Source organism: Myiozetetes cayanensis, unplaced genomic scaffold (genome assembly GCF_022539395.1).
Source record: "Myiozetetes cayanensis isolate MyiCay16 unplaced genomic scaffold, myiCay2020 scf7, whole genome shotgun sequence".
Lineage (NCBI taxonomy): Eukaryota > Metazoa > Chordata > Aves > Passeriformes > Tyrannidae > Myiozetetes > Myiozetetes cayanensis.
In genome coordinates this window covers 39,920,028-39,947,578 of record NW_026087964.1, presented here as the reverse complement: position 1 = coordinate 39,947,578, position 27,551 = coordinate 39,920,028, and the positions used below count along the sequence as shown (strand labels likewise).

The 27,551-nt window shown below is 38.4% G+C and overlaps 1 protein-coding gene across 1 annotated transcript in view; it reads left to right on the top strand.

Moving 5' to 3' along the window:
- Positions 1-6,247: 6,247 nt before the first annotated feature.
- Positions 6,248-27,551, top strand: part of GUCY1B1 (guanylate cyclase 1 soluble subunit beta 1) — a 44,001-nt gene continuing 22,697 nt past the window's right edge. Inside the window, exons 1-4 of the mRNA XM_050338486.1 lie at positions 6,248-6,330; positions 6,624-6,697; positions 22,906-23,006; positions 24,028-24,146. Of these exons, the coding sequence (XP_050194443.1) occupies positions 6,328-6,330; positions 6,624-6,697; positions 22,906-23,006; positions 24,028-24,146 (297 nt within the window). The 5' untranslated portion in view covers positions 6,248-6,327. The remainder of the gene's footprint in view (positions 6,331-6,623; positions 6,698-22,905; positions 23,007-24,027; positions 24,147-27,551) is intronic.

Here is a 27,551-nt window from a genome sequence, read left to right as displayed (position 1 = left end):
GTCCGAAAATTCTATTTAATTGACAAAAATATCCAGAGGTTACTAGCAGTCCCATGTCGGTGTTCCTGGATTTAAAAATATGGGAATACGGACTCTTCAGTAGGCTTGTGGTATTAAGCCAGCAATGACTGAGGTCAGTATGAATCTGTCCATCATTGTCATTTATTGAATGTTAAAAAAAAATAGGTTTTTAAATAAAAAGGATTTCTTTCTCCAGGTCAGCTGAATAGGAGGGATGCTTAGGAAGAAATTTTCTTTTGTCCCTAGAAAAGAACTATTACTGGACTAGACGATGGCCATGCTCAAGGCCAAATTCCGTATAAATTTGACATTAAATAGGATGTTCATCATGGCAGTTCCTGACACCTTCCTAAGTGGTGTCAACGTTCAGAAAAGAATTCTGATAAGGTGATTAAGGGTACACAGAAAGCAACGTGCTTGAATCTCAGTGAAGTAAATAGGATCTAGGCACATATTTAAGACAGTAATTCATGCAAGTGCTTTAAAACGTACTTGTATTCAGACCAGTTCTGCAAAAAAGCCACCAGTCTGTTTAGCTTTAAGCATAATTTAAGAATTTGCATCTCACTGAAGCTGTTCTTCTGTTTAAGTTTTTTTGCTGAATAAATATGTATTTAATAAGAGACAATTATTTTAACTGATTTTTTCACTTAGATCTAAAATATGCCTTTCACTTTTTAACTAATCTTTTCACTTAGATTAAATCCAGTTGAAAAAGAAAAAAGGAATCGGAAAGCCAATAAGCAAATTGTTGAGATAAACAAAAGGAAGGCAATTTAACCCATACAATACTGGGATATTTTGCAAGAAAATAAAAGAGTCATTTTTAGATTGATATCTTGTATTATAGTGTATTATATTGAGGAAATCTTCAGAAACTATGCAATGTTATTTCTATAAAATACAAGTACCATAGTATTATGTCCAGAAACAGGTTTTTTATATTTGAAATTTTATTTTATTAGTTCATGAAGATTCTGTGGGGCTGATTCCTATTCACAATTACAATGTGATGGAAGATACATTTTTGTTACACTGCAATTTCTTTGCCAAAGAGGTGTAATTGGCCCTTGAAATAAATAAGAAGTGGGTCCTTTAAATCTTAACAGTGGTATAGCTAAAGAGAAAGGTACAGCAAAATAATTCAACTAATTTTATTTCATTCAGGCATGACCCGATAAGATTCCAGGGAGATGTTGGAAAAAAATTCACATTGCTGATATCAGAGGAAGTACAATTAGCGTGGAGCTGATGTTTTCTTTCTCGCTGAACTACTGTGCAAAACCAAAGCAAATGAACTCACACAAATTAACAAAACAGTGAAGTGCGCAGATAATTGAGCCTCTGGGACAAATCTACTTTCTTCCAGGAAATCTTATGAAAGAAGCATTCAGACCTCCCCCAAACCCAGTTTATTTCTCCCATAATTTTATTTCACAATCTTTTCAGAAGCAGCTGTAACAAATAATACAGGAGGCAAAATTCAGTATTTCCAACTGAAAGCCATCATAATTAAGGGGAATTGCTCTTGAATCTTGGCTAGGAGACCCTTTTTCAAACCCCACCCATTCTACAACCTACCAGGCTACTCTAGCTGCTACCATTTTTTTTATGCCTGCTCATTGTTCTGCAAAGGCAGTGGGAGATTAATTTCCTGCAAAAGCAATAACTTTTGTGGCTATTTGCCATATGGTGTACAAGGTACTGAGTTGCTTTCAAAGCCCTGCCCCAGTTATCATAAGCCAGCTTGGCAGGGACCAAATTTAACTGAGGCTACTTCTGAAATGAGAACTAGGACTTTCTTTTCTACCTCTAAAATCTGCAAGATGTGCGCCACTAAAGTCTGTAGAGACCTCTAGAACCACCCTGACGATATGGCTGCTCACAACTGCATAGGAAGGAAATAATCAGGTATAAGCTTTTTTTTTAACTTCCCCATCCACTTGCACGAGTTCAGTGGTAGCCCTTTTCTGCAGAGCACAGAGGGAGAGTAAAAGTCACTGCCTTATACTACTCAGCATTGCTCTGGTACTGAAGCACAAATAAAAGATGGAAAATAATCAATGGTTCTGGAACCTTCACTACATCCAGATGCAGCAGTTTAAAGATACATACTCTCCTGAGCACAAAGAGAAGGATCTGAATGTTAAATATGCAGTTAGGCTGGAACGTGAAGCCAGTCAAAGAAATAATAAACTGTGAAAGAATCTGAAACAAAGTAAACAGCCTTATAAAGTTGTGTGTCTCGTCTGCTTCAGCGGATTTTTTGATGCTGAAAGCAAAGTCGAAGCAGCGGTTTCCTAATATAAATGTAAATGAGCACATTGCTTTGCAGTCCCATTATAAGGCATCCTTTGAAGATCTGTGCTAAAATTGTTTCTCATCTTTTGAGCAGTACAAAGTAACAAATTTTTGTGCTACTACAGCAAACAAACACCATGTTTACATGCATATCCTGCACACACAGCACGTAATGGGAAGTAACTGAGAGAATGTATGCAGTAACATCCCAAGGAGATGAAAAGAGGTAGATTAAGTCACAGATACATTTCCTTTCTCCTGATTTTTCAGCCCAAACAAAACCTGCCACAGAAATCTCAAGGACAAAGGCGTTCCCAGGGGCTTTGGAATACAAGCATGTGAAAATGAACAGGAGTCTTTCCACATTGCAGATAATGTTAGGGAAGATTTGGATATATTGTTAATTTGCTGTGCATGGCTAAGATTACATTCCTCTTAAAGGAGGATGCAACAGAGTGCTCAGTTTCTCAAATGTTCATGTTACTGCATTACAGAACAGCATGGACATATTGAGGGTTGTTTCATTCATAGCTTGTCAATACCAGTATTGAAAAATTAATGTAATGATATAGTAAATCAGTGTCTAGTGGTACGTTAAATATAATCTTGCTGAAGTGATCTTAAGAGTGTATTTCTGCATCTGGTTATTATGACAATCCCAAATGTCAAGTCTCAGAACACTATGATTTGAAATTTAATTAGAAAATACCCATAATTCAATCCAATGTCAACAAAGTAACTCCATCTTCAGTAAGTGGAATCCAGCAATACCATATAAGGCAGTGTTTTTATTATGGATTACAGTAACAAAATGAACTGTAAAAGCAAAGCCCATCCTAAAAAATGCAACTTATTAAAATGCTTCCTTTGTTTTATAGTGCTTGTGTATTAACACAAACCATATTAAGCTGAATGTAGATGTTCTTAGCCAGCTAGTGGTTTCCCAAAGTTTTTGTCTCAGCAACTGCCCTTTCACACAGCATAGAGGATCCTATGTTACTTCTTGCATTCATGGATCTTACCAAGAATTGCCAGATCAAGTCAGCATCTCAAATCAGGAAGAAACGTTAAAATAAAACACCACTTAAAATGTATAGCAGTTGTTTTTCAGCTGTAATCACTGACTTGCTACTTTTGGCTTTCTGATGGCCAGTGCAGGAGGCTCTTCCTGAGAAATATGTTCAGGGGAACACAGAGTGGCAAATTTGTGTGATAGGATTTCTGTTACAAAAAAAGCTGCCTAGACGACTCCTTTCTCATCAGCATTCCATCCCATGCACGTCCCAGTTGTAGCTTGTACCACAGCTACTCTCCCACTCCTGAATACCAAAAAGCAGCTAGGCAGTAGGTCATGAGCAGTATCTAGCGCATGAGGGTCCCCAAATGGGAATATGATTGTGTGCTATAGTGGAATAAGCTGCAGGCTTTATGGAAGTGCATCAGATACAGTCCAAATTGTTGTGTGATGTGCATAATGCATGTGGCCTAACAGTCCTGGTGCTGACAGGGTTGGGCCTTGAAAACACAGCTCAGTACTAACAGCTTAATCTGACATGTACTTTATCTTACTGACTTGAAGCCTTTCCTTTAGTTGAAACCAAATCTTGCCTAATACGCACCATGTAGTCTTGATTCAGCAGGGATCGGGAATGGAGGCTTGTCCCTCTCAGCAAATCACTTTGTTGAATTCTTTAATTCAGCATCTTCAAAACTTTTAAAAGGGCATCCCTGTTTTAGAAAACTGAATAAATCACTGTCTACTTTAACTCCTCCCATGCTGTTGTCACTTCACATTTTACAAATCTCACCTTGACCAGAGCTTCTGTTTGTATTACAATGGGTTAATCACAAGCACAGCCTGCAAATGCAACCTACCAAACCTGAACCAACTCTGAAGAAGAAAGGCAATTTCATACTTGTGTAAGGCAATTTTGACCTTTGCGGCACTTTTGAAAAAATATCAATCTGGTACACACAATTGCCAGGATAATCTACTTTTTGAAAACCATATCTAAAAAGAATTTCATTTAATCTCTCTAATATGTTATAAGCATGAGGGCTCACCCCATAAACAGATAGAGCAAATGGATTCCCTTGAAACCTGTGAAGAATGGGGATGGTTTTTACACCAATTCTCAATAGAGAATTCCAACTTTGTATTGTAGGACATGTTTTCCTATTTTCCCAAAATTTACTTTCTACCAAGTAGAAAAAGTAGATAGTGACTTGATGTACTCAAATCTTAGTTAATTCTTAGTTAAATCTTAACTAAGCTATAGGAAAACATAGCCTTTGGTCTGGTTTCAGTACCATGATTTATGACATTATCTCTGTTGCTAGTTTCTTGGAAATTGAAGTGGTTTTTAGAGATTTGCATCTATTCAGTTTTTGTTTTGTTTTCTACATAGGTATATTTAAACAGTAGTTTGGTTAATTTATCTAAATATTTCCTTTCCTCCTTTCAAAATAAGCATATTACTTTTATGATTTTTTAACTGATTATACAGAAGCTTTTGCTCTTGATAATTCTTTTAAAAAATCTTAAATTGGTTTTCCCACTAGATTTGGAATGTATTAAACTAAATAGAATTCCTTATTGTGCCTGCATGACCTAACAGCAGGGTTTCCTTCTGCTGTTCTTGCAATGTCTACTGAGATGACTTTGACAAATTTCTAATGTGTATCTCACTTACAAGAATTTTTAACAGATATTAACACAGATTTAAAAGTTTACCAGGCAATAGATGAATTTTTAAAAGATTTTACATGGTGTCATTTTTTAACTTACTTACATGGAATTTCCAACATACGTACTTTTTTTTTTTTTTTTTTTTTTTAAGAAGTATGCGAACAGTTCAAAATTTAAATGTACTTTATCTTACTAAGGTCTGAACTTCTGTAATTTTCCTTACACCTAGAATCCATTTGGATTTGTTGGTGTCTGTGGCCTAGTGCCTTCATGTAGCAAGGTCTCTGCCCAAGAGTTGCTACAGTAGTAGCCCACCAGGTACTCATCCTATAATCCTCCTAGATAAACTATCTCTCTAATATATTTTGATTCTTTTTAAGCAAGCCAAGAAAAATAAAATTCACTAGTCTCCTTAGAATTTTTATTTCATACACTGAGGCCAGGTCTTTTGATGGTACAAAGGGCTTTAAACTATATGGGTTTTTCAGGTGCTGTACTATCTTTTTTTGTTCCATATATAGGATAACATAAGATGACAGTATGTTATTTCCGAACTGTCCTTGGCATATTGTCAGTAATCCTCTACTCAAAAAAGCCTGTTGCAAGGATCATACCCTTACTTAGAGAACCCTTTAGGAATCCATCTGCAGCAGGTTACTGATACAATGCAGTGTTTATTCACAGTGGCTACTGACAGGGACTCAGTAATACTTAAGAAAACCCCCATTACAGAGATCACTCATTATTATGCTTTTAACTTCACCAGCTTCTGAAAAACGAAATTTCTGCGCAGGGCAGAAATATCGGCGATCATATTGTCCATGGGATTCTCCACTTTTAGGAGGCATTTATCTTCCTAAAAGCTCAGTGGTTGCATTGGTACACGAAACAACGGAGGAAGCGTTTCCGTTCCTGCGAAGGCAGCCACTGCAAAGAGCAGTGACACCAGAGCGAGCACACCTTGGGTACCAGCCCAACCACCAGGAAGGTGCCAGGCACCGGGAGTACGGGGATGAGGCCCCGGCCCCGCTGGAGGAGCGGGCACAGACGAAGCCTCCACTCCGGTCGGCGCCGGCCCTCAGCCCCCGCCCGCCTCCACCGCCTCCCGCAGTCCCGCCCCCACCTCTGATTGGGAGAGAGCGCGGCGGCCACGCCCGTCATTGGCTCCTACAACGGCGGCCGCGCTCGCCATTGGCTGCCGGCGGTGCCACTCGGGACGGCGGAGCCGGGGGCGGCGGCGAGGCGACGGGGCCGGGTCTTGGCTGCGCGGCGGCGGCGGCGGCAGCGCCACTGGCACCGGCAGCGGCACCGGCACCATGGTGAGCTCCGCCCGGCCGCGCTCCCGGCCCGGCATAACGGGGCTGCCGGGGGGCGTCCGCCCTACCCGGGCCTGGGCCCATGGTGGGAGGGAAGAGGCTGAATCCACTTGGGAAGCGGGAAGCCGGGCCCCATCCCTTTGTTTCGGGGGGAGGAGGTGGGGGTGATGTTTCCCGTGGTGGGGTCGCTTCCCACCGGAGTGGTGGGAAGGGTGGGGTGGGATGCTGCGGGGCGCGGGAAGGGGCTCCCCTGCCGCCCGGTGCCTGACCGTGCCACCACCTCACCCTGCCCGCAGTACGGCTTCGTCAATCACGCCCTGGAGCTGCTCGTCATCCGCAACTACGGCCCCGCCGTCTGGGAGGACATCAAGTAAGTGTGTCTGTGTGTCTATGTGTGTGTGTGTGTCTGTGTGTGTGTGTGTGTGTGTCTGTCTGTCTGTGTGTGTGTCCGCGGGTCCGGGCAGGGCAGCGGGCCGGTTGTCCCGATGACAGGACCGGAGCGGCTCCCGCCGCGCCTCGTCCCCTCGCGGCCTCTCCCAGCGCCGCCGAGCCCCGCCTGGTCCCACCTTTCCCGGTCCCCAGGAGCCGCGGCGGGGATGGCGTTGATCCCTGCGGTTCCCTCGGTTGTACGGACTGAGTGGCAGAAATAATGTGCGGGCAAAGCGCCCTGAAACCACGGACGTGCCCGTCCGTGCATCAGGCCACCAGGTGAACAGCGCAACAGTTGCATCCCTTCGCGTCCCCGAGGGAGCTGAAATACAGCGTTCAGCTAATAAAACACTGTCTAAAGATGTGTGAGATGTCTTGATAATGTCCTCGCTTGAAATTAAAAAAAAAGTCACTGATTATATAGGGAAATATGTATAAGAATGTAAGTATAAGTTATGGGTTTTGGCTTTCATCTCTTGAACCTGATTTCTTGTGCCCAACCCTTGCTTTTCTGGCAGTATAATGTTTTTCTAGGGAGCTGACTGCCTTGATTTTAAACCTTTGATGAATTGTGAGATTGCACAAAAAGTCTGAAATAAGTAATGCAAACAAAATTCTACTTACCATAAATATGGTAGTATTGAATTGGGCAAAACTACAGATATTTTTAAAAAGGCCTAACAGAGTTGTAAGCTTACTTCACAAGGCTTTAGGTAACTGTGTAGTCAGAAGAAAGGGTTTAATATGATCTCTTGATATTGTATCTTTAAGGGAAAAGTTGATTATCCAACTTGGAGAAAGTGGTCTTCGTTCAACTGGGTGTCGCCTTCTATATCCCTCTTTCCCATTTATTTTGGGCCAATTTTAATATGTCAATGTTGATGTCGATGTCGTAATATGTTGCTGTTGTCTTAATACAATTTTCAGAGGTAAAGGACAACTTTTGACTCTGAGATTTGTATTACCATGACACATTTTTTTCATAAAACCATTTGTTAGGAATGTGGTAATCTTACACACTACCATGTAATCATAGAATTATAGAAATGCTCTTTGGAAGGCATCTCTGGAGGTCATCTAGTCCAGTTTCTGTTCCAGCCTGCACGGTTACTGGCACTGGATTGGATCTCAGCCATGACTTTTGTCTAGCTGAGTCTTAAAATCAGCAAAGGTGAGTCCACAGTTGTGATTCAGCAGATGTTCACTGTTCTAGTGATCACTGACAGTCTATAAATTACTGTTTGCAAATGCAGTTCTGTGGATAACATAGGTTAGTGTTCAGTGAATACCACACAGTTTTGTGCTGTGAGGTATTTATTTTTCTTACATACCTTATCTAAACACACATTTAAAACATCTAAACACACATGATCTATTTGGAATTCTTATAATTTGATTTTTTTTAATGGCCTGTGTAAGTTATGGGATAATAAAATAGTGACACATGCATAATTTTCCATGAAAATTATAGTGTGTATAAAATATAATAATAAATGTTCTCTCTTTCTTGGCATGGCATCCCTTACCAAGTTGTCTATAAGTTACTTTATTTCCAGATTACCCACTGCTGAGAATTTGTATTTAAGACCAATCCATCAGAGAAGGTACAAAGTTTCATCTTCTAGTGTGAGATCCTACCAGGCTGTCAGAACCCAGCCATAATTCCTGATGCATCCTATCTCTTAAGATTTTGCAAAGAGCTAAAAGAATACTGAGGATAACTAAAGCCCATGAGGAGTGTTACTCATTTAACGTTTTGGAGAAATTTACTAGAAAGATACAAAATACTTTTCCAAGGTCAGCTGTGAAAATTCAGGAAGCTGTTACGTCCTGTTTCTGCTCTTTATCTGAGAAACACTCGTGTCTTGTAGCAGCCCAGCAGGTAGGCTCTGCTATTAGCTCACAGAGAAGATGGGAAACTGTAGCACAACACCACCCAAATAGACGAATGGAACCTGAGCTGCAAGAAGGAGCTGACCTAATGCAACAGCTGCCATAGCTCCTTATCCGAAAGGTGTTCACAACAGGGTATTTATTCAGCAGGATATACTTTAAAAAGTAATGTATCCTTGAGTTCCGAAACGAGTAAACTTACCCCTAGATATTTCACTGTGACAGATTATAGTTGGTGCCGATTTAGGGAATATTACAGGGTCAGCTGATAGCCACTAAATTTTTAGATAGTTTTAGTTCCTGTGGTGCACTTACAGAGGTGTTGTGGAAGAGTTTAGATGTTTAATCTTTTATAGGTAAATACAAACTCCTTGCAAATGCTTTGTTAGAATTGTCAATCTTTTAGAAAACAACGGGAAGATACAGACCAGTGTTGTGGCATGCTGAGTTGAATCAGTTGAATCACTGATGACTGCAGAAGTAATTGTTGAAGTCAACAGTCTTTGGCTGTTTAAAAAATTGAGAGGAACTTTGCACTATTAGTGTGGTTGAATTTGCAATACAACTTCATAATTTCTGTGAAGCAGAAAGGCCTCTGGGTAGTTCAGTACAAAATTTCTTATCTGAGCTTTTTTTGATCTGATCACATACTGCTATTTTGTTCTCTCTGAAGTCAGTGCAGAAGATGTGAATCAGCAGAGTGGTGGGTTGTGATCACTGAGTGATTCTTAGATGCCAGTGGGTGAATTTGTACTTAATATTGATAGAAGGTAAAAGAAAACATAGAATTGAATAAACTGGAGTAATGAAAACAGGTCATTCTTCAAAAAAAGTACATTCAAAAAAGTTAAATACTGAATTGAAAGGGTATGCTCCATCTGAAGCATGAAAACACTTCTGTAACTTCTTCAGTCAAAAGTGACATTGGATGAAGTTCTTAGATATAGAATTTGGGAATCCAGTCAGTTGAGTTTGATGCTCTTAGGAGTAGTGTTTTCATTGCCATGAGTTAGTTATCAGTATCATTGATATCAGTTAGATATCTGAGTCAGAATGATGATTTCAAGTCTCTTTTCTGTTTTTTCATTAATTTTTCCACATTCGTAGGAAACCACGATCTGTCGGAAAAAGATATGTACTGAAGAAATTCTTTACAGAGAGGGTGATCAGGCATTGGAACGGACTGCCCAGAGAGGTGGTGGATTCACCATCCCTGGAAGTTTTTAAAAAGAGATTGGACATGGCCCTTAGTGCCATGATATAGTAATTAGAGTTGGATCAGGGGTTGGACTTGATGATCTTGGAGGTCTTTTCCAACCCAATCTATTCTATGATTCTATGATTCTATGATTCTATGATTTTGTTTTTAAATTCCCAAGGGGGGAATTCTTGGGAAAGTTAGACTCCATGGTTTTTTTCATCCGCTTTAAAAACAAAGCATAACTAAACAACCTACTTTTCTTACACATACAGCCTTTGCAATGAAGCTCAGGGGAAAAACTGCATTATGTACTTTGATATATGGCTTGGTTTTGCTAAAGAACTAAAAACAAAAGGATTGAAACACAGAATGATTCAAAGCCCCTTTTTTTTGAACCAACTTTCTGGATCCCAAGTAGGCTGAATTCAAAATAACATGAAGAAAGCTGGCATATAAGCAGTGAAATTTAATCTTGATTTGTGGAGCCTTTGCTCAATTTCTCAACAAGAAAGTCTCAAAAATTTTTTTCTCCTTTGTTTTTCTCTGGCTACCACTCATAGAATTGAGAATTTGAACTTGTAGACAGTTTTTTGGTGATGAAGCCCTAGAAGCATTAGAGGGATTTAGCAAAGCTGGATGAGCAAGAGGGAGCAAGGGGAAAGTCTTGCTGTTGCTGAACTCTGCAGTAGCAGATTTTTCTTAGTGGGAAGTAAAGGTGATTCAGCATAGTAATTGGTTGTGCTTACTGGCAGTTGTAAGGTGCCCATACATTGCTCATTGTTATTCACTCCTTCAGTCCTTAGAAGGGGAGACTTAGGACACAGCATACGTGGAAACAGACTTCTTTGATCAGCACTCCACTAGCTCTGCAAAGAGTTATTAGTAAATAAACTTTTCCTTAGAGCTGTTAGCCACATTTTTGCTGAGAAGACAATTCTAATTTGTTCCTTCCCTGCTTAAGAGAAAATCTCTTTCAAGTCCCTTATTTTGTCACTGTTACATCCAGAGGGCTATTTCAGACTGTGTGGCCACAATTGCAATGGCTTGAAAGGGTGGTTCTCAAGATTCCTTTGGCATTAGATATCTTCAAGTCCTCTGCAGCCAACATAAATGCTAGATAACATAAACTGGAAGTTGTCAGGCCTGACCATTCCCACATACGTGCAATTCTGTGCTCATGTCTGTTTAAGGCCAAATTTGTACTGCTGGGTGATAAGAGTAGCGTGTGAACTTGATCCTAATTAGTGTTTGTGGAATTACTGTCTGTGTACCTGTCCAAAACAACACAGAGAGTTTACTCAGATTTTAAAAATCAATAAAAGTTTCCAAGGCTTAAGAAGTTGTCTTCACTAGTGTATTTTTGTGTTGGGCATATTTTTATGGTATGTGGTAATACATTTTTAAAAGGGGCCTCTATCATGATAAAATCTGAGCTCTACTGCAACAGGTATCACACGTGGCTGAGCTGAGCAGCCGTATATGGGAAATTCTGAGGACTCCATTCAGCGGGTCTAAAGGTTTAATTGTGTACCAAGCATTAGCAGGGATGGCCTCTTTGAAACAGCCCCAGGTCAATATGTGGGAGCTAGAGTATTGGTGTCAGCAGGGAATATGTACACAGTCATCTATCCTGTGTTTCCCAACAGTATCCCCCTGTGTCTGATTAAATGAATACAGGATTTTCCCACGGGCTCCTAAATTTGAATTGAGGCCAGGTTAGATGCTCAAACTGTGACACTTTCAAACATATTGCCAAGAAAATGAATGGGAACTCAAATGTCTTATTAAGAAATGCATTAAAATGCTTCATCACAAGCCTGTAGAGTAAATTAATATTCCCACACAGGTACATGAAATGTCTGGATTTGGGAAATGAAATGGCACAACCTGTCAGCTGTAGTCTTCATCTTCTCTTTTTATGGTACAAATCCCAACAATAACATGTATATGCTGATGAGTATGGAAAAACTAGAAGGTGAAAACTCTGTGTTTGCAAAAAGAAACTACCTAGATGTGAACCACTTTGTATTTGATTCTAGAGAAGCGTTCAAACTTGCACAGTGGAAAAATGGGCATTTTGTGCTGCAAGAGCCATGTACCCTTTGCTGGCTGCACCTCAGCATGGGATATGTAAACTGAATAATAGTCTCATTTCCTGGGTGCTCAGTGCTTAAGGAAGAGTTGAGGCATCATCCTACCTTTGCCCTGTTTTGTCCTCCTTTTGAAGACTAGGCTGGTATATGGTGTCTACACATGCCAAGACTCCAGGTCTGGAGAAGCTGCTGGGTGACACAAACTTTACATGGACCCAGGGGTCTTGAAGCACACACAAAGGAAGAGAAAAAAGACAATTGATTGTCCTACGAGGAAGGAAATTTTTGTTCTCCCCCAAGTTTCACAGATTACAACCTACCAAGGCTCCAGGCTGGTTGACTCTTCCAAGATTTTCTTTTTCTGTAAGTTAAGGTGGTTAAAATAGTGAAACACTGAGGGTCAAGAAATTATCCTGCTGAAATGTGGAAAAATAAAGTGAAAAGCTTCTCTACTCAGTTTTAAATTGAGTTCAACTGAAGTGGTAGAAAACTCTACAATCTGGGGGAGTAAGATAAACTGCAGGGCTGTCGTTTGCCTTTAGAAAACTAAACAGACACAGAAATTCCTGCATCCTATTGGTCAAGATTAGCATAGACTTTAGTGACTCAGTGTGACTTTCACAGTAAAATGTAGGTGATTTAAGAATACATGTGTATTGGGTTCATTTTCAGATGCATTCCTAGCAGTTAGGTATATCAGTGTTGTGCAGGTTGGCTACTTAAGTCAGGAGAGGGAGATGCTTTTATGAATTTATGCATTTAAAAAATGTCCTCCACTGACTTTTGCTAGCATTAGGAACTCATTGACAGGATGTTATATTCTGATTAATTATATTTGTAGTTATATTCCAAAACAGTAAATAATATAAATAAACAATATTAAATAAATATGGAACACCTTTAAGAATATATTTTATATTTTTTTATAGTGGACAGACTTGGATATTTTTAAAACACATTGTTTCCTTGGAATTTCTGACATTGCAAAAACTGTCCATTTTTATGCTCTTGAAAGCAAATAGCTTGATTTATTGTTTTTGTATACTGTGTTCAGAATGTCTCCCTGCCAGTGATGGTTTTTTTCTTTTTACTAATATATCAAAACACAATTTATATTTGTTGACAAATGTAAAAAATCAAGATTTTGACCTATTCCTGTTGGTTAGCACAATGTTTAGATGTAGTAAGAGTTCATAAGATAGTATAGTTTGCCTTTTCAGAAACATGGGAAAATATGTACAAAAGCTCTAAGGAAAGACTGTTGTTATAAATTGCAACAGTAAGCTCTTAAGAAACGTTGGAATTTAGCTGGAATTTGTAGGTCTGATGCTGGTGGCCTGTAAAGTCCATGAAAACTGTTTTTGAGTATAAAAAGTGCTCAGTACCTCGAAAAAAACAGGACCACCTGTCCCATACTGGGCACCCAAAAGTAATGGAACCTTTTCGTCCATGTTGTTCGTGCCTGTTTAAAGTGGAAATGGTATAATTGGCCTCACAAGATTGTTTGAAAGTCAGTTAATGCTTGTGCACACAAATAGTATAGGCGTCAGTTCCATGGGAAGACTTGTTAGAAAGGAATAATTCTGTCTTCAGAGCTGGATTTGAAAACTGCTGTAAATCAAGCCTGTAGTTGTTTATTGGTGAATGGGATAAAATAAAATACAGAATAGTTCTACTTTAACCTCAGTATTGAAAGAACTGGTAGCCTGGAGGAAAAGGAACAGGTTCTGTGGGCTCATGGATGTGACTGGTAGGTTGTGTCATACAGGCTCAGGGAAAGGCAGGGAAATGCCTTGGCTGGAACTAATGTTGCTCTGAGTGGACCTGAGTCCATCTTTCCTGCTTTCACTAAACCAAAGAAGGCTCATCAGATGCTTAAGGCTCTTTATGAGACATGTTTTTTTTCTTCATAATTGTTCTGGAAAGTGTTTCTTAAGTTTGCAGCTGACTGTAGTTCAGTATATAGGGCAGCCCTTTAAAAAGCTTGTAAAATAGTACCATAGTCTAAACCAATTGGTCTGCAATGTTAACAGCGTCACTTCTGCTAGCAGAGAAGATGGATAATCATCAGCTTAGAATATAAAATTTTTGGAGAAACTGTATTTGTATGTGTAGCTGCATAAGCATATAAGTGCTGATGTGTATGTGTATGTGTGCATGCTTATTATTTCTGCTTAACCGCAGTGTGGCCTGGGCAATAAACATGCAAACTAAACAGGACATAATGAGTCAAATAACTGTAAAAAATGTGAGGTGTGTCACTTCAATAATCATGTGAAGCTGAAGTGAGTGAAAAGCCTTCCAGTTATTTTTGGTATTTCTCATCTAGGGCTGATTTGCAAGAGAATCTTGGTGCCAAACTCCTTTTAAATATCTAAGTGTAGGTTCATGTGTTTAGGACTTAAATTTTATTTTATCCTATTAATGCCTTTGGGATTTCTCCCATCAAAGTTCTGGCTTTGCTATTCCTTTCCTATGTACTTCTCCAAGGAGCTGTAGAAGAAGTCCACGTGGTAAACAAGTTGGTTATGGATTTTGCCACGTAGACATGTATACCTGTGTATTGCAGTGGTGTTGGTCAGTCCTGTGTGGTTCCTGTCCTGCTTTGTTGAACTGCTCTGAGCTTGATCAGTATTTCCCTTTCCCAGTCCACAACTAATTTTTTATAAAGAATGCTTACTTTACAGTTTACCTAAATTGCTGATTCTTTCATGCTTGGTAATATTGCAGACATACTGTGTTAATTGTTTTAATTTTCCCCTCACAACAAACACTTATGAAAAAAATAGACTATCCACTAGAGTTTTAGATTGCATGTCCATTCTTATTTTGGGTTGTGTACAACTCAGTTGTAATTAATTTCAGCGATCTGTGAAAAAACATGAAAATTGAGGTTTACTGCCTCCTTAGTACCATGAGAGTTTACCCAGTGCTGAAGACAGAGTGTTCTGGTCAACAAATCTTATGACAATTTTGAAAAAAATACAGGTCACTTATAGATAGATGTCAGAAAGAGGCTTTGGAAAACCATTGGTGGTGAAAGGACAATAGATTTTTTTTTTTTTTTTAAATTCATACACCCTCAATGTTAATGCGTTTTTGTCCAGAAAGTGGTGTTAAGTTGGAACATTTCTTGTTCATGTTTCTAAGTCCTTATTTCATACTCTTCCAACGTTCTAAGCAGTATTTTATGCTTGGTGTTGTTTTTTTTTTTTTTTTTTTTTTTTTTTTTTTTTTTAAAAAAACCCTGATGCTGAAGAAATGATTCTTCATGGGTCTGGAGGTTAATATTTACAAGATTTTTAGGGTCAGGACACTATACTTCTTGCTCCTTCAGTTCCTCACAGCGGAAAGACCTGCTTGGAGGTCAGGAGTTTAAACTGAGTGGATGCCAAATTCTTTAGTTTGTCTGGGAAAAAGTTGGCTAAAAGGAAATAGTGGCATGTTATGAAACATTGTGTGAGTGTTCTTGCGATATCTTGCAGGTACTTTTCCGTTTTTCTAGAATTAAGTGCTTTTAGACCTGTCAGGATAACAGGTGTTATAAACATATTGCTCACTCTTACAAATTAAATACTTGAAAGAGTATTTTGTAAATACCATTCCCTTTACTGCACTTACGTAAAAGGAAGGAAAATAGTACCAGCTCTATATTTTTAATAATATTTTTAATATTTGTAGTAGTAGCAAAGAACTTGTACTTTTCTTAACTATATCTTCTAGGATTATCTTGTTTTGAAATCCTACATTAAACAATCTCATATCCAGCCTGTAAAACTGGGAAATAGCTCAGAACTCTGAATTCTATAAATACACCTATTTACTTTACCCAGAACGTCATTTTCCTGGACAGATTCCCATTTTTATTTAATCTTGAAACTTAATATAATTTATGTTTTTCCCAGCTGGGTGTTTTAAAATATATCTGAACCATCCAAAACATGTAGAAGTCTATTTTCTTTTTTTTCCCTTTTGGGAAGAGTGGTTCAATATTTTTAATAATTTTTAGTAAAGAATCTTTGTGAAATACATGAAAAAAAAGATGAGAAGCATTTTGGAAACACCGACCATCTGTGAAGTAATATAGTGAGCAGTGAGCTTGCCATTTTAATGTAAATGAGATGCAAAAACTATGATTCTGGTTTCACAGATACCATCTTTAGTTCTGACACATGTAATCTCATTTAATAGTGCTGCTCTTGGAATGGAATTAAACTTGACTTGGCCTATCAGTGAGATCAGAACCATGCTGTGTTTCTAAGTGCAGTAGTGTTATTTTGTCATTGTTTTGACTGATCTCTTCAATTTAACGAGCACTTTTTCCATCCTTGGTACAACAGGAATAGTGAAGCACAATGGTGGCAAAAATCCCAACAGAAACAATACCTATCATGGAAGAAGTCCTAGAGGTGGTCTTGGAACTAGGTTCTGTTGTGGTGTGTTCAAGGTGACACACCCAGTGCATGCACTTTGGACGAGAGTTTTGATAGGAAGAGATCCAGTTGTGCCTTTGGGATGTTGGATGATCTCTTAAAGTGAGAGCAACAGCTTCTAAATAGTAATTTTGTTGTATCACAGAGAAGCTTGTGCATCTTCGGGATGCACAAGTAATTGTTCCATGTAGTCTTTTACTGTATTTTTTTCCTCTATATTTACTGCATGCGAATGGGAAGGGTTCTTTTTCTGTAAGAATTTTTTTAGAATTAGAGCTTTTTGACTGGCTACAGGGGGAGGACAGCAAGTGCTACTTCACAGGAATAAAAAAGTTTCAACAGCAGCAATGTTCTTTTATTATGATTTGTTCAAATTCCCTTTAAATGTTACAATCTGACTGCAAAACTACATTAAAATTCACCTCCTGCAGAATGGGCTATAAAAGTAAGACCAACCTGACATGACATCTTGTCCAACTATGTTGCCTATAAAATCTCGAAAGATGGCAAAGGAAATCCTGACTACATCAAAATAGAGAAAATGTTTCCTCTATGAGAAATTAAAATGTGTGCAATCTGTGGTTTAAAGATCTGAAGTGCAGGATCTGTTGTGATTTTAAGAATAGTTTTTGTTGGAATGCTTGTCCACATGTAACATTTCATCCATTTCTGTGAATTATTAACATTACCTTTAACTTTGGCAGTATGTTTACAAATACTAAACTAGTTGCACAATGGGAAAGATTTTCAAAGGGGCCATTGTGCACACATTGTACCACCTGTAACAGTGTCCTGTGCTGGTAGATCAGCAGCAGTCTGGGGGGTTGTTAGCATGACTGATGGAGGAAAGACTACTTTAAGCCTTGATCCTTCTTTGACCTACTCAATAGGAATTTCTCCAGTGATGTCAAGGTCAAATCTGTATGTGAAAAGTGGCCTCTGTATAGCTGTGTTATTTTCCGTGGTGCAGTGATTAAGGTTCTTTTCTTTCCCAAGTAAAATGCCTCACATTAACCTGGATAATACAAACATTCTGGAGGAAAACAAAAGCATTTTAGAAAAGTCTGGGCTGGAATCTTTGTTTCCCACAATTCAAGTAGCTCTGTGTAATCATTCAGAATTAGTCCAGAGTAAATAAAAAGGGGTGCCAGACCATAGCAGTTAGGACAGGAATGTCATAGGATGTAAGTTTTGAACCATGAAATATCACATCTCATGTGGCAGGAGTCAACTTGGGCAAGAGCATTAGAATCCTGGGGTTTTTGAAAGTTTTGAACAGAAACTTACAGAGGAGCAAAACCCATGCTTCTTTTGTCTCTAGAAGTGTAAACGAGAAATTAATTGTAAATTCTGTTCTATTTGAATTGGAAGTTATTTGTAAAGAAAGGCCACAAAAAAGTTAAAAGTTTGCTACTGTAATGCTGCTACTTCACTAAAGAATTAACCAGGGCTTGGGAATTTGCCAGAGCTTGTTGCTTTTGGCTCATTCCCAGTCAAGTCCTTAAGAAACCAACAACTTGTTATTGCTGTTAATGTCTTTGTGATCAAACACTGCAGTCTGCAGAAAACAGCAGAACTATGTTAATTCCTCCCATAATTTTATCTCGTCAAAAACTGTGATTAAAGACTGCAGCAAAACATTTCCAGAGAAATGCCACAGTTTTTTGTAATGCTATGGATTATGAAGTTGTCTGTGAAATGTGGTCAGCCAAATGTAAATTTTTTGCGTCTAAGGATGCCTTTTTATATTGCAGTTATAATCCTGGCACATGATCCATCTGTCAGCCAGGAGAGGGAAGCTGTTCAGATGGGAACAGTTGCAATCTTCTGGTCTTTCAAAGTTGTCATACTTGGGTTTGTAGCAATGCCTCCTTCCACACAGGCAATTTTGTTTTCATATGTGGTACTCCTAGGTTATGGAGTTAAATACAGCTATGTAACATTGTAGGAATTACTGTTAATGGACAGCCAACCACAGCAGTTCCACAAAGGTGACAAAGCAGCCGCACTTTCAGTATTACTTATAACAGTTTTAACAACACTGTCATGTATTTCTTCATATCACCCTTGTTGTAGAACCAGTCCCTTACTATAAATGCAGGAAGCTCTGATAAATCAGGTAGGGGTCAGGTACTTAGAGAGAAAACTGCAGCTGTGAGGAAACCATTTAGGTATTGCCCATTCCTGTTTCCGAGGCTGCTGGTGGTCATGTCATGGTCAGCCTCTCTGGTGCTGATAGCTGTGGTGTTCTCTGAACCAAGTTTATTAGAGGACTTGCTATTTTATAGACTTGCTGAGGGGCAAGTGTCTCTGTAAAAATAGGAGTGTTTTCACATTGCAGTGGCCATTTTGGATAAGCTTTCAGCAGCGTGTCCCCTTCACATATATTTTTAAAACTAATATTTTACATAGAAGGACTTTTGGGTTCTCACTGCTGTCAGATTACTGAGGTAGGAAGAAGGGCTTTGGAAGCTGCAGACCTAGCTCACCAGAGGCAGGGGAATTCACTGATTTCACTTCAGCTGACTTCACTGAACCTCCTGTCCTGTCCTCAGTCACTCTGTCTCTGGCCACACGTTCTGTGTGCGCAGCAACAGTGATGAAGCAGACAGGGAAATTCATCTAGCAGAAAAATAATACAGAAAAACAAATATCTAACCAAATTGTATTTCAGCTCAGCATCTAGACAAATTTTTGGGATGTACCTGCACAAGAGATCTTAGAGGTATGGAGAAGGAATGGACCTGCAAAGGTAGAGAAAAGTTCTGGAATTTAATAATTTTCAAACGTGGGCTTTAAAAAGGCAGTTTATCTTTTGACACAGGTTTAGATTAGACATTGTCATGGTATTTGCCATATTTGTAGGACAAACAAAGAGGTTTTCACCTGCATCATTTTGACTGAGGAGTGTAATGTCCTGCAGGAATAAATATTTCTGTTGACAAATTTTGTAGAAAATTTTGTTTACCTTTATCAGAAAAGGGAAATACGTCATTAAGGTTACAGAGAAGATGGCTGCTGAGTGATCCAACAGATCTTGAGTAAACTGGAGAAAAACAGAATAGTTAAAATAATTAAATGGAATAGGCATTGAAATTGCAAGTGGTAATTTTAAAAAGTGGTGGCTCAGGGAAATTTCAGACACTGAAGAAAAACTTGGACAAAGAAAATAAGAAAAAAACTATGGCTTGGCACAGAGAGGCAAACAGGAAAAGTTCCAGTCAATATAATTGGAAAGAAATGTAAGTAGTTTTGAAACAAGAGATAACAGCATCATCAATCTGGGTCAATTTTTCATAGAGAGAATTCTCACACACAAAATCTCTGTCTACTGAATTGTTCAAGTATGCAGTATTTTTGAGGATGTTCATTGCTTTTCCAGATGTGCATGTTACCCTTTGTGGTTTGGCTGAGATCAGAGAGACTAGACAAAAGCACAGCATGTATCAGGGATGTGGGAAAATTTGTTCACCCTTTGCAAACTTCCCTCCAAATTGTAGCTGACTTGCAGTTACATACCGTGTTAAGAGAATCAAAGAATCAAGATGGTTTTCTTTTCTTATATTCATTTCGGTTCCGTTCTTAGGAAATGTAAACTCTTCTTGTCCCTGACTACCTCATTTGTTTCAAGACATCATTTCCTACTAACAACTCCAGCTCTCCTCCTGCTTAGAAAAAGAAGGAATATGTGACATGGGATTTGTTTGTTTTCAGGAATCTGTGAGACTTGATATCCTGCAGGCTGATCTGAAGTTTTCAGAGAATGGTGGGGGAAGGGATCAGTAGTACTATTTTGGAATATGACAATATTTTGGAGTATGAAAATAAAGACACCCTGATTGAGTTTATTATAATATTTTTTGTGTCATTGGATAGAGAATGATGTTCCTTTTATGTAGAATTGTGTAGGATATTTATTCCTCTCTAGCCTGGTCATAATCCTTTAGGAAAATTGCACAGCTTATTTTTAGATCATAATTCTTAGAGTATAAAAGTGTTCATTTCAAGTAACAGTTACAGTGCTTCATCAATAAAAAATTAAATATATTTTTTAAATATAAAAACAATGTATAATTTTTGGTCAGTGGGAAGAATGTGATGAGCAAGATTAAAGGAAGATGAAGAGGAAAAAGAAAAGATGGGTTCCAGATATCCATCGATTAATGAATAGATTATCAAAGATTGATGATTACTAACTGAAGAGTTAAATGATGAGTCATTTCATTTAGGTCAATAGAATACTGCCATATGAGATTGGAATCAGGCCTTCTCAGCAGTACCATGTGCCATCTAGCAGTTTTAAGATGAACAAGAGTACTTAATTCTCAGACCTCTCCCTGAATATCACAGAAAATATTTCTGTTTGTATGGATGGATAATTCCATTACATCTGTAAATGAATTGTTTTGCAGGCATTATTAGTTTGTATTATTTAATTTTTAAAATAAATTATGCCCACTTTAGAAAATTGAAATCTGAGTTTCTGTAGAAGTCTTTCATTTTAATTAATGGTTGATCATGTTATGATGATGGAGAGAAAGAGTTTGATGTAAAATGGGATGCAGAATTTTACAAACTAGATTTAGAATCTACTTTTTGTATGCTTATAATTTCTCTGATGACCAAGAGAAATTCAGAGCAGTTAGAAATATTGGCTCTTAAACTGGAGGTTTGAGCATTATTTCAGGAAGCATTTCTGTCCTACTTTGGTAAGAGCCCTTCATTACTTTGAGTAAATAATTGTTTACTAATGGTTCTCTTTCATTTGTACATTAGAAAAATGCTTATTCTAGTACCAAGTTGATGAATGTCTCTATTTGCATCCCATGTGCTTAGTTTTTTATAAAACCTACCTCATAATCTACCTTTGTTGTAGTTTTTCTAATTCTAAAGTTTTTTCTGAAGAACAACTTCCTGTACTAATTTAATTTGGTGTGATATTAGAAGGTGTGATTCAGTAACTCACTTGTAGGCTTTCCTGTCTCTGCCTTTTTTGACTTCAGAAGTGTTCTGCAGCATAGAGATGCATTTAGATTAAGGGTATAATTTCTTTTTAATGAGGTAGCTGTGACCCTCCACCTGCAAATATACTAGTGATGCCATCCATGATCATATTAGTTTTGCTAATTCATTCTAGTACATAAATTACAGCGTGAGTACCTACAGATGGCTTCTCTTTTGTTACTATTTCTGCAAAGCACAATGTCTCTATCGAGAGCCATTGTAGGCAAAACCACAGAAGATGAACACTTATTTTAAAAAATATACTGCAAAAAGGAGGCTGTGCTCATTTGCCTGATGTGGACTTCAGCAAACAGGGCATGACTTTATCAGAGACCACACTGTGCCCTCCTGCACATCCACCTCTCTTTGCTGAAGGAGAACATGCAAGGGGAAAAAAAAGCAAAGACAAATTATGACTTGACTTGAAGCTGGGCAGAGTCAGGGCCATGTCTGTAGGCATGTCCTATGCGTGGTGGGACCAACCATATGGGGCAGCTGGTTCTTCAGGGTCCTGGGGTCTGCCTGCCCAGGAAAGTGCTCCTTGTCCTCCTCCCAAGATCTGGGACTCAGCCCCTGCTGCAGCAGCAGTGGCCTGGCTCCTGTGCTAAGCGGGTGAGGTAAAACAGGGAGAAAGGCACTTGTGTGCCCTCCCTAGAAACTCTCTTGTGTCAAATGCAAGGGTTGGAAAGCACAACCGTTCGTTGCCTAGGGGGATCAACTTGTTTTCCTCAGGAAAAAAAAAATAACCTACAGAGCTGTACTGCCTTTTGGACAAGCTGCTGACTCCATGTTCAAGTTGAAGAGAATACCATGTGATCCTGAAAAACTAAGAAGTCATTTTGTTTTCATTTTTAACTTAGTATCAATAGTAACTGTGCACAAGACACGAGCCTTGTCTTAAATCTGGGGTTGGGGCTTGTTTCCTTTGGTGAAGAAGTGTGTATTTTTATTGTGATTTAGCAAAGTGGTGATACTTTACTCATGAAAATTGATGTGCATTGTGAGAACAAGGCCTTGCAAAATCTTAGCATCTTTTTTTTCCTATCCAGTGGGCACGGGCAGAATTCTGAAAAAAGATAATTGATTTGCTACCTACATATGTGTTTTAAATTCCTCTCTGAAAATATGTGCAAATGGTTCTTAAAACCATCCCATGCCTATTGTAAATAAAGTGTGATTAAAATCGGGTGGAATGAAAAAGCTTAAGAAGTGATTGAAGAGCCCATCTTGGGCTGCATTATTGGATATTCCCCTCTTTTAAAATGCAAATTGTGTCTTTATGAGTTCAGCAACTTCTTTCTGGGGCTCTGTACCGAAAAATCGTGTTTATTTTATTATAGCTAATTATTATTTTCAGAACAGTTGTGGTCTGAGATATTCGTATTGTACACTAATGACTAAGATATGGAACAAATTTATTTCTAATTTCCTATCTTAAGTAACCCTAAAAACTTTTTATTTATAAGACCTTTTTCGATATGGTGCTTCTCCCCCAGGTGAAAAGATTTTATTCTGTTTTCTTCAGGAAGGAGGCACAGCTGGATGAAGAAGGACAGTTTCTGGTCAGAATAATTTATGATGATTCCAAAACCTATGACCTGGTTGCAGCTGCAAGCAAGGTCCTCAGTAAGTAATACAGATATCTTCTTGCCCCCTCATCATAAAAAAGGTAATACCTCTCCTCCTTGCCAAATCTGTGTTCTAGAGAAAAAGAGGAAGTGAAAACAGAGTATTGGTCAAAGAGATTTTTTTAACATCTAAGAAGAAAGGATTGTGTTTCTTTTATTTCTCTTAAGATATTTTTATTCCTCTTATTCCTTGAAATTATTTTTATTACTTGAAAAGTATTCCATCTTAAAGTGAAGTAATATAGCTCATCCACAGAGCATGGGCAGTGTTACAAGCAGTCATGAAGTAACAACATACTGCTGCAAGTATTTTGCCAATACACCCAGGTTTCAAGCACTGCTGCAAGACCAGTGAGTGAATGAATGAATGAATCAGTCCTTGATCTCTGCTGAACACACATGCTGAGTTACAGCAGCATTTGTGACGTGGGCACGTTTCATTTCATATCAGCCACTGATTTGGGTTGCATTCATTTTCAATCATTGGAGCTCTGGTCTAGAATTTGAAAGGTAGAATTTTACCCATCAGCATTATTTTATCTGCAGACCCAAGTGTGATATGAAATTGTTCTGCATCACTAATTAGCCAAGAACCCGTAAGACCGTGATGACTGTAGTAATGTTGAATTGGAGCAGCTGATGTGGTTTCATGCTATTGTAACTCAGAATTAACTCTGCTGAGGTGAGCACTACTAACAACTGAGTTCCTTTATTTTCCAGTAGTGATTTATTATCTGTATCGAAATCTAAAATACCTTACGTGCATGAAATGCACAGTGTGGTGAAGTAATAATGATAATTGGTAAATCCTAACAAAATTCATGTATTGAATACTTATGAATTCCTGTATGAATACTACATATGAATCCTGAATCTTGCTTTTCTTTTACTGGAGACCTGCTGGATCTAGGTAGAGTTTAGGTACTGTCTTTCTTGTTTATGAATATGAGGGTAAAGTAATAAGCAAAGTGTGTGAAATACAATGTTTGGACTGAATCATATTTTCCTGTTTTAACTAGATCTAAATGCTGGGGAAATTCTTCAAATGTTTGGGAAGATGTTTTTTGTGTTTTGTCAAGAATCTGGTTATGATACAATTCTGCGTGTCTTGGGCTCAAATGTCAGAGAATTTTTGCAGGTAAGAATTTTGTGCCAAATTATTTCAGTTAACAGAAGAACTGGAGTTTTCATGTGCAATAAATTGAGGAGGGGGAGATTGTTAAGTGAAAAGGCTTACCTTGTTTATACTAACAGCAAATATGGTCTTCAGATTTGTAGGGTATGTCTTCTAAGTTATCTCTGACTACTTATAGATGCAGGTTATTTCTAATTGTATGTTATATACAAAACTAGGGCTCATAGACGGCTTATCTTTAAGACATTATCTTTCATCCATGAACTGAGGGTGGGATAAAGCAGTAGTGTTTAAGTCAATTTTTGTACTTCTCTAACTGCAGAACAGTGTGATACTGCACTATAAACCAAAACAAAATGAAAATGATTTTTCAATAGCATGAAAGAAATGTAGAAATGTAGGGACTTCTCTAAAGTGTTATTTTTATGGGTAGAAAAAATGGCCTTCCCTTTTTTGTCACCTGAAAATTGTTCAATTTAAAAAAGCACTTTGGATTTAAGATTTGTGATCTATATCACTCTTGGAGAGAACTGTGTATGGTAATGAGTTTAAAAGCACTGAACTGGAAATTGCCCAAAAGCTGAGTGTCAAATCTCTATTGATTTTCACTGAAAATGTAGCAGCCTCTTGTCATCTGTACCTTTAAAATCTCCCCAGCAATAGGTGAATAAGCAGAATGCATGGTTTTCTGGATTAGTAAAATATTCTGTGTCTAACTGCCTCCCCCAAAACCCGCATCATTCTAGACCATCCAGGATGGAGTCAACTCAGACTTCTTGTACAAATCCCATGAACTGTAGTTGCTGGGCAGACAGGATATATGTATGTTCCAACATATCTCTGTCATGTGTGATCTGTAAACCACTGTCTCTCTATGGGATGTGACGTCCTTCATATTTCATAGCTTCATTCACATGCTGCCCTTAAAGCGAGCCTTCAGATAAACGTAATTTTTAAAGATAACTTATGTAGTGAAGTTGCAGTTAGGGTTGAGCAAAAATAGGGGAGGAGGAAAAGGAAAGTGTAGCTGGCCCATTGCTCCATTGCTTTGGTTTCTTATATACAGGCCAGCCCTTCTCTATTCCTTTCACTTATGCCCTTTTCCATAGAGTATATTTGTCTTTTCATTCCTTACCGTGTGATGATGAAAAGATTGGACCCGTTTTTTATGCACACCGAACATCTATAAAAGTAGGAACAGCTTACATTTATATTCTTCTAATGACAGTATTTTAAGCTGCTTTGTTTGAATATCAGTATTAACAGAGGACATTGGCTGTTATATACTTCTGTAAATATTAAGAGGACTAATGTACTAGTAGTTGTGCCAAAAGTGTACTTCTTAGCTTTTTGTTATGAAAGAAAATCAGTGTCATCTGTGATTTATTATTTTTGCATATGTCAGCAGTCAGATTAGATCAGGAAACTACTTTATGTACCTGTTACAGAAATAAGTGCAGATTTGGTTTAATGTCCTGAACTTTTGTTGGATTCTTAAAATATATAATAGAGTTCCAAAAGGCTCTTCTTGAAATCTGTCAGGATATATGAAATAATGTAAGACTGAAGCTTTTTTAAGTATATGAAAAAAAATCTCATATTTATGTTTGTTTCCTTTGACATCTCAAGAAAATTTAGTTTGTTCATAATTGAAACACAAATACTTAAAGCTTCATGAAAGTTGAAAATATTCAATTAAATTGAATATTTATGCTTTTTATGAAAAACATGGGCGTGGAAAATTTGCAAATCATATTGAAAGACACTGTGCCAAAGAGAAGCAGTGGTGAAAAGAGGTACCTCCTGAGAAACCCGAAGTGGGCTTTTGTGTTAAGTTCAATAGCTTTCTACTGAGTGAAAATCAAACACTGGACCAGTCGTTAGTTCTCTCATGTAGAGAATCATTTGCATGGCTACTTAGTTGTTCCTGATTGTAGTGTAACAAAATTCAGGGGACTAATTCCTCTTTTAGATAAGTTTCCAGGTGCTCTGTAACACACAGCACTGAACAGCATATTTTTGTAATTCAGGTGCCAGTCACAACTCCCATTTTTAGATGGGCCAAGATCTTATCTGATTTAGTATCACTGGTTGTTCTTGCTTGGAAATCCCTTTGTGTTTCACCGTGGAGCTGATCACTGTTCCACAAAGCTCTAGAATTAGTGTCTCTGTTGCAGCACAAGCTCTGGCACACATCTGGGCAGTCTAGGAGACAAGGATTCGGTGAGAGAGCTTAACCTATTGTTATCCGTACCTGACTGCACCTTTGGCTCACAGCAGGTGAACATACTAGGTAAAAATACACATTTGTTTTTCCAGAAGCTGCAGTATCAATTTAGAATGGATCAAACACAACAAAATATAGGAGTGGGAGTAGCAATGACAATGTCTAATCGTGAGCGATTTCAGCTCCCTGATTTGGAAGCTTCTTGACTATGTGTTGGAGCGAGGTTTTGAATACAATAAGCTACAAACCTCCCACTCTGGATGATTAGAGAGCAAAACTGAAAGGCATATCACATGGACTCACCTGTGACACTGCTTGGACACTCATCAGTAAGGGGGTAGAAGAGTGGCAAAGTAGTTTTGCAGAATGGGGCTATTGCCAGTTGTTAGCCACACTTGTGCCAGATTTGTGTTAAAAATTAAGAAAATCATCTATATAAAAATTCTGTACTTGACATTGACCATTTCCCATAACAAACTCCTTTTGAATTTCTTTTGGTGTTGATGACTGTGTAACTGTAAGATTATTGTCTTTTCCCATGTGTTTCCTTAAGAGCTTTTTTCCAAAAAGTCAGTGTATCCCGGCTGTGCCTGAGGCATATGTACTGAAACCGCAATTCTGCACCACTAAGGAGATCATGGGGCAATCTTTCAGAGCCATTCATCTCTTTTCTCATTCACACTCTTTCAAAGCAATCTCTTCCAATTTCATTGTCTTGAACCCTGCAAAGATCTTACAGAATTTGCCTTTAAGCATTGTGGTTTTTGCTGTTGAATACCCACTAACAGCTGGAATGAATGACTCCTGGATTGTTGCCTCTCAAAGTTTTAATTTGGAGATGTTGATATAGCAACAAACCCATGAATTTGAAACATGCTAAAACACTGAGGGAGGAAGTTTCAGGCTGAGTGCATCCCACGGAATTCATTTCTAGGAGTCTCATTTCCTCTGGAGGCCTCCAGAAGAGGCAGCTGTTTGAGCACTTCACAGTTCACATGAAATTAAGTTCAGCATGCTTCCACAAATTTGATGACTGACAGATGCTTGTGAAAGGTGGAGAATGGCCCAGACACCACAGTGCAAAATATTTTCACCTCACTTCCTGTGCTGGCAGAAAACAATATGCAAAGCCTTGTGGTAGCAGTTACTTGTGGGGTGGTGAGAGAACAACATTTAAAATG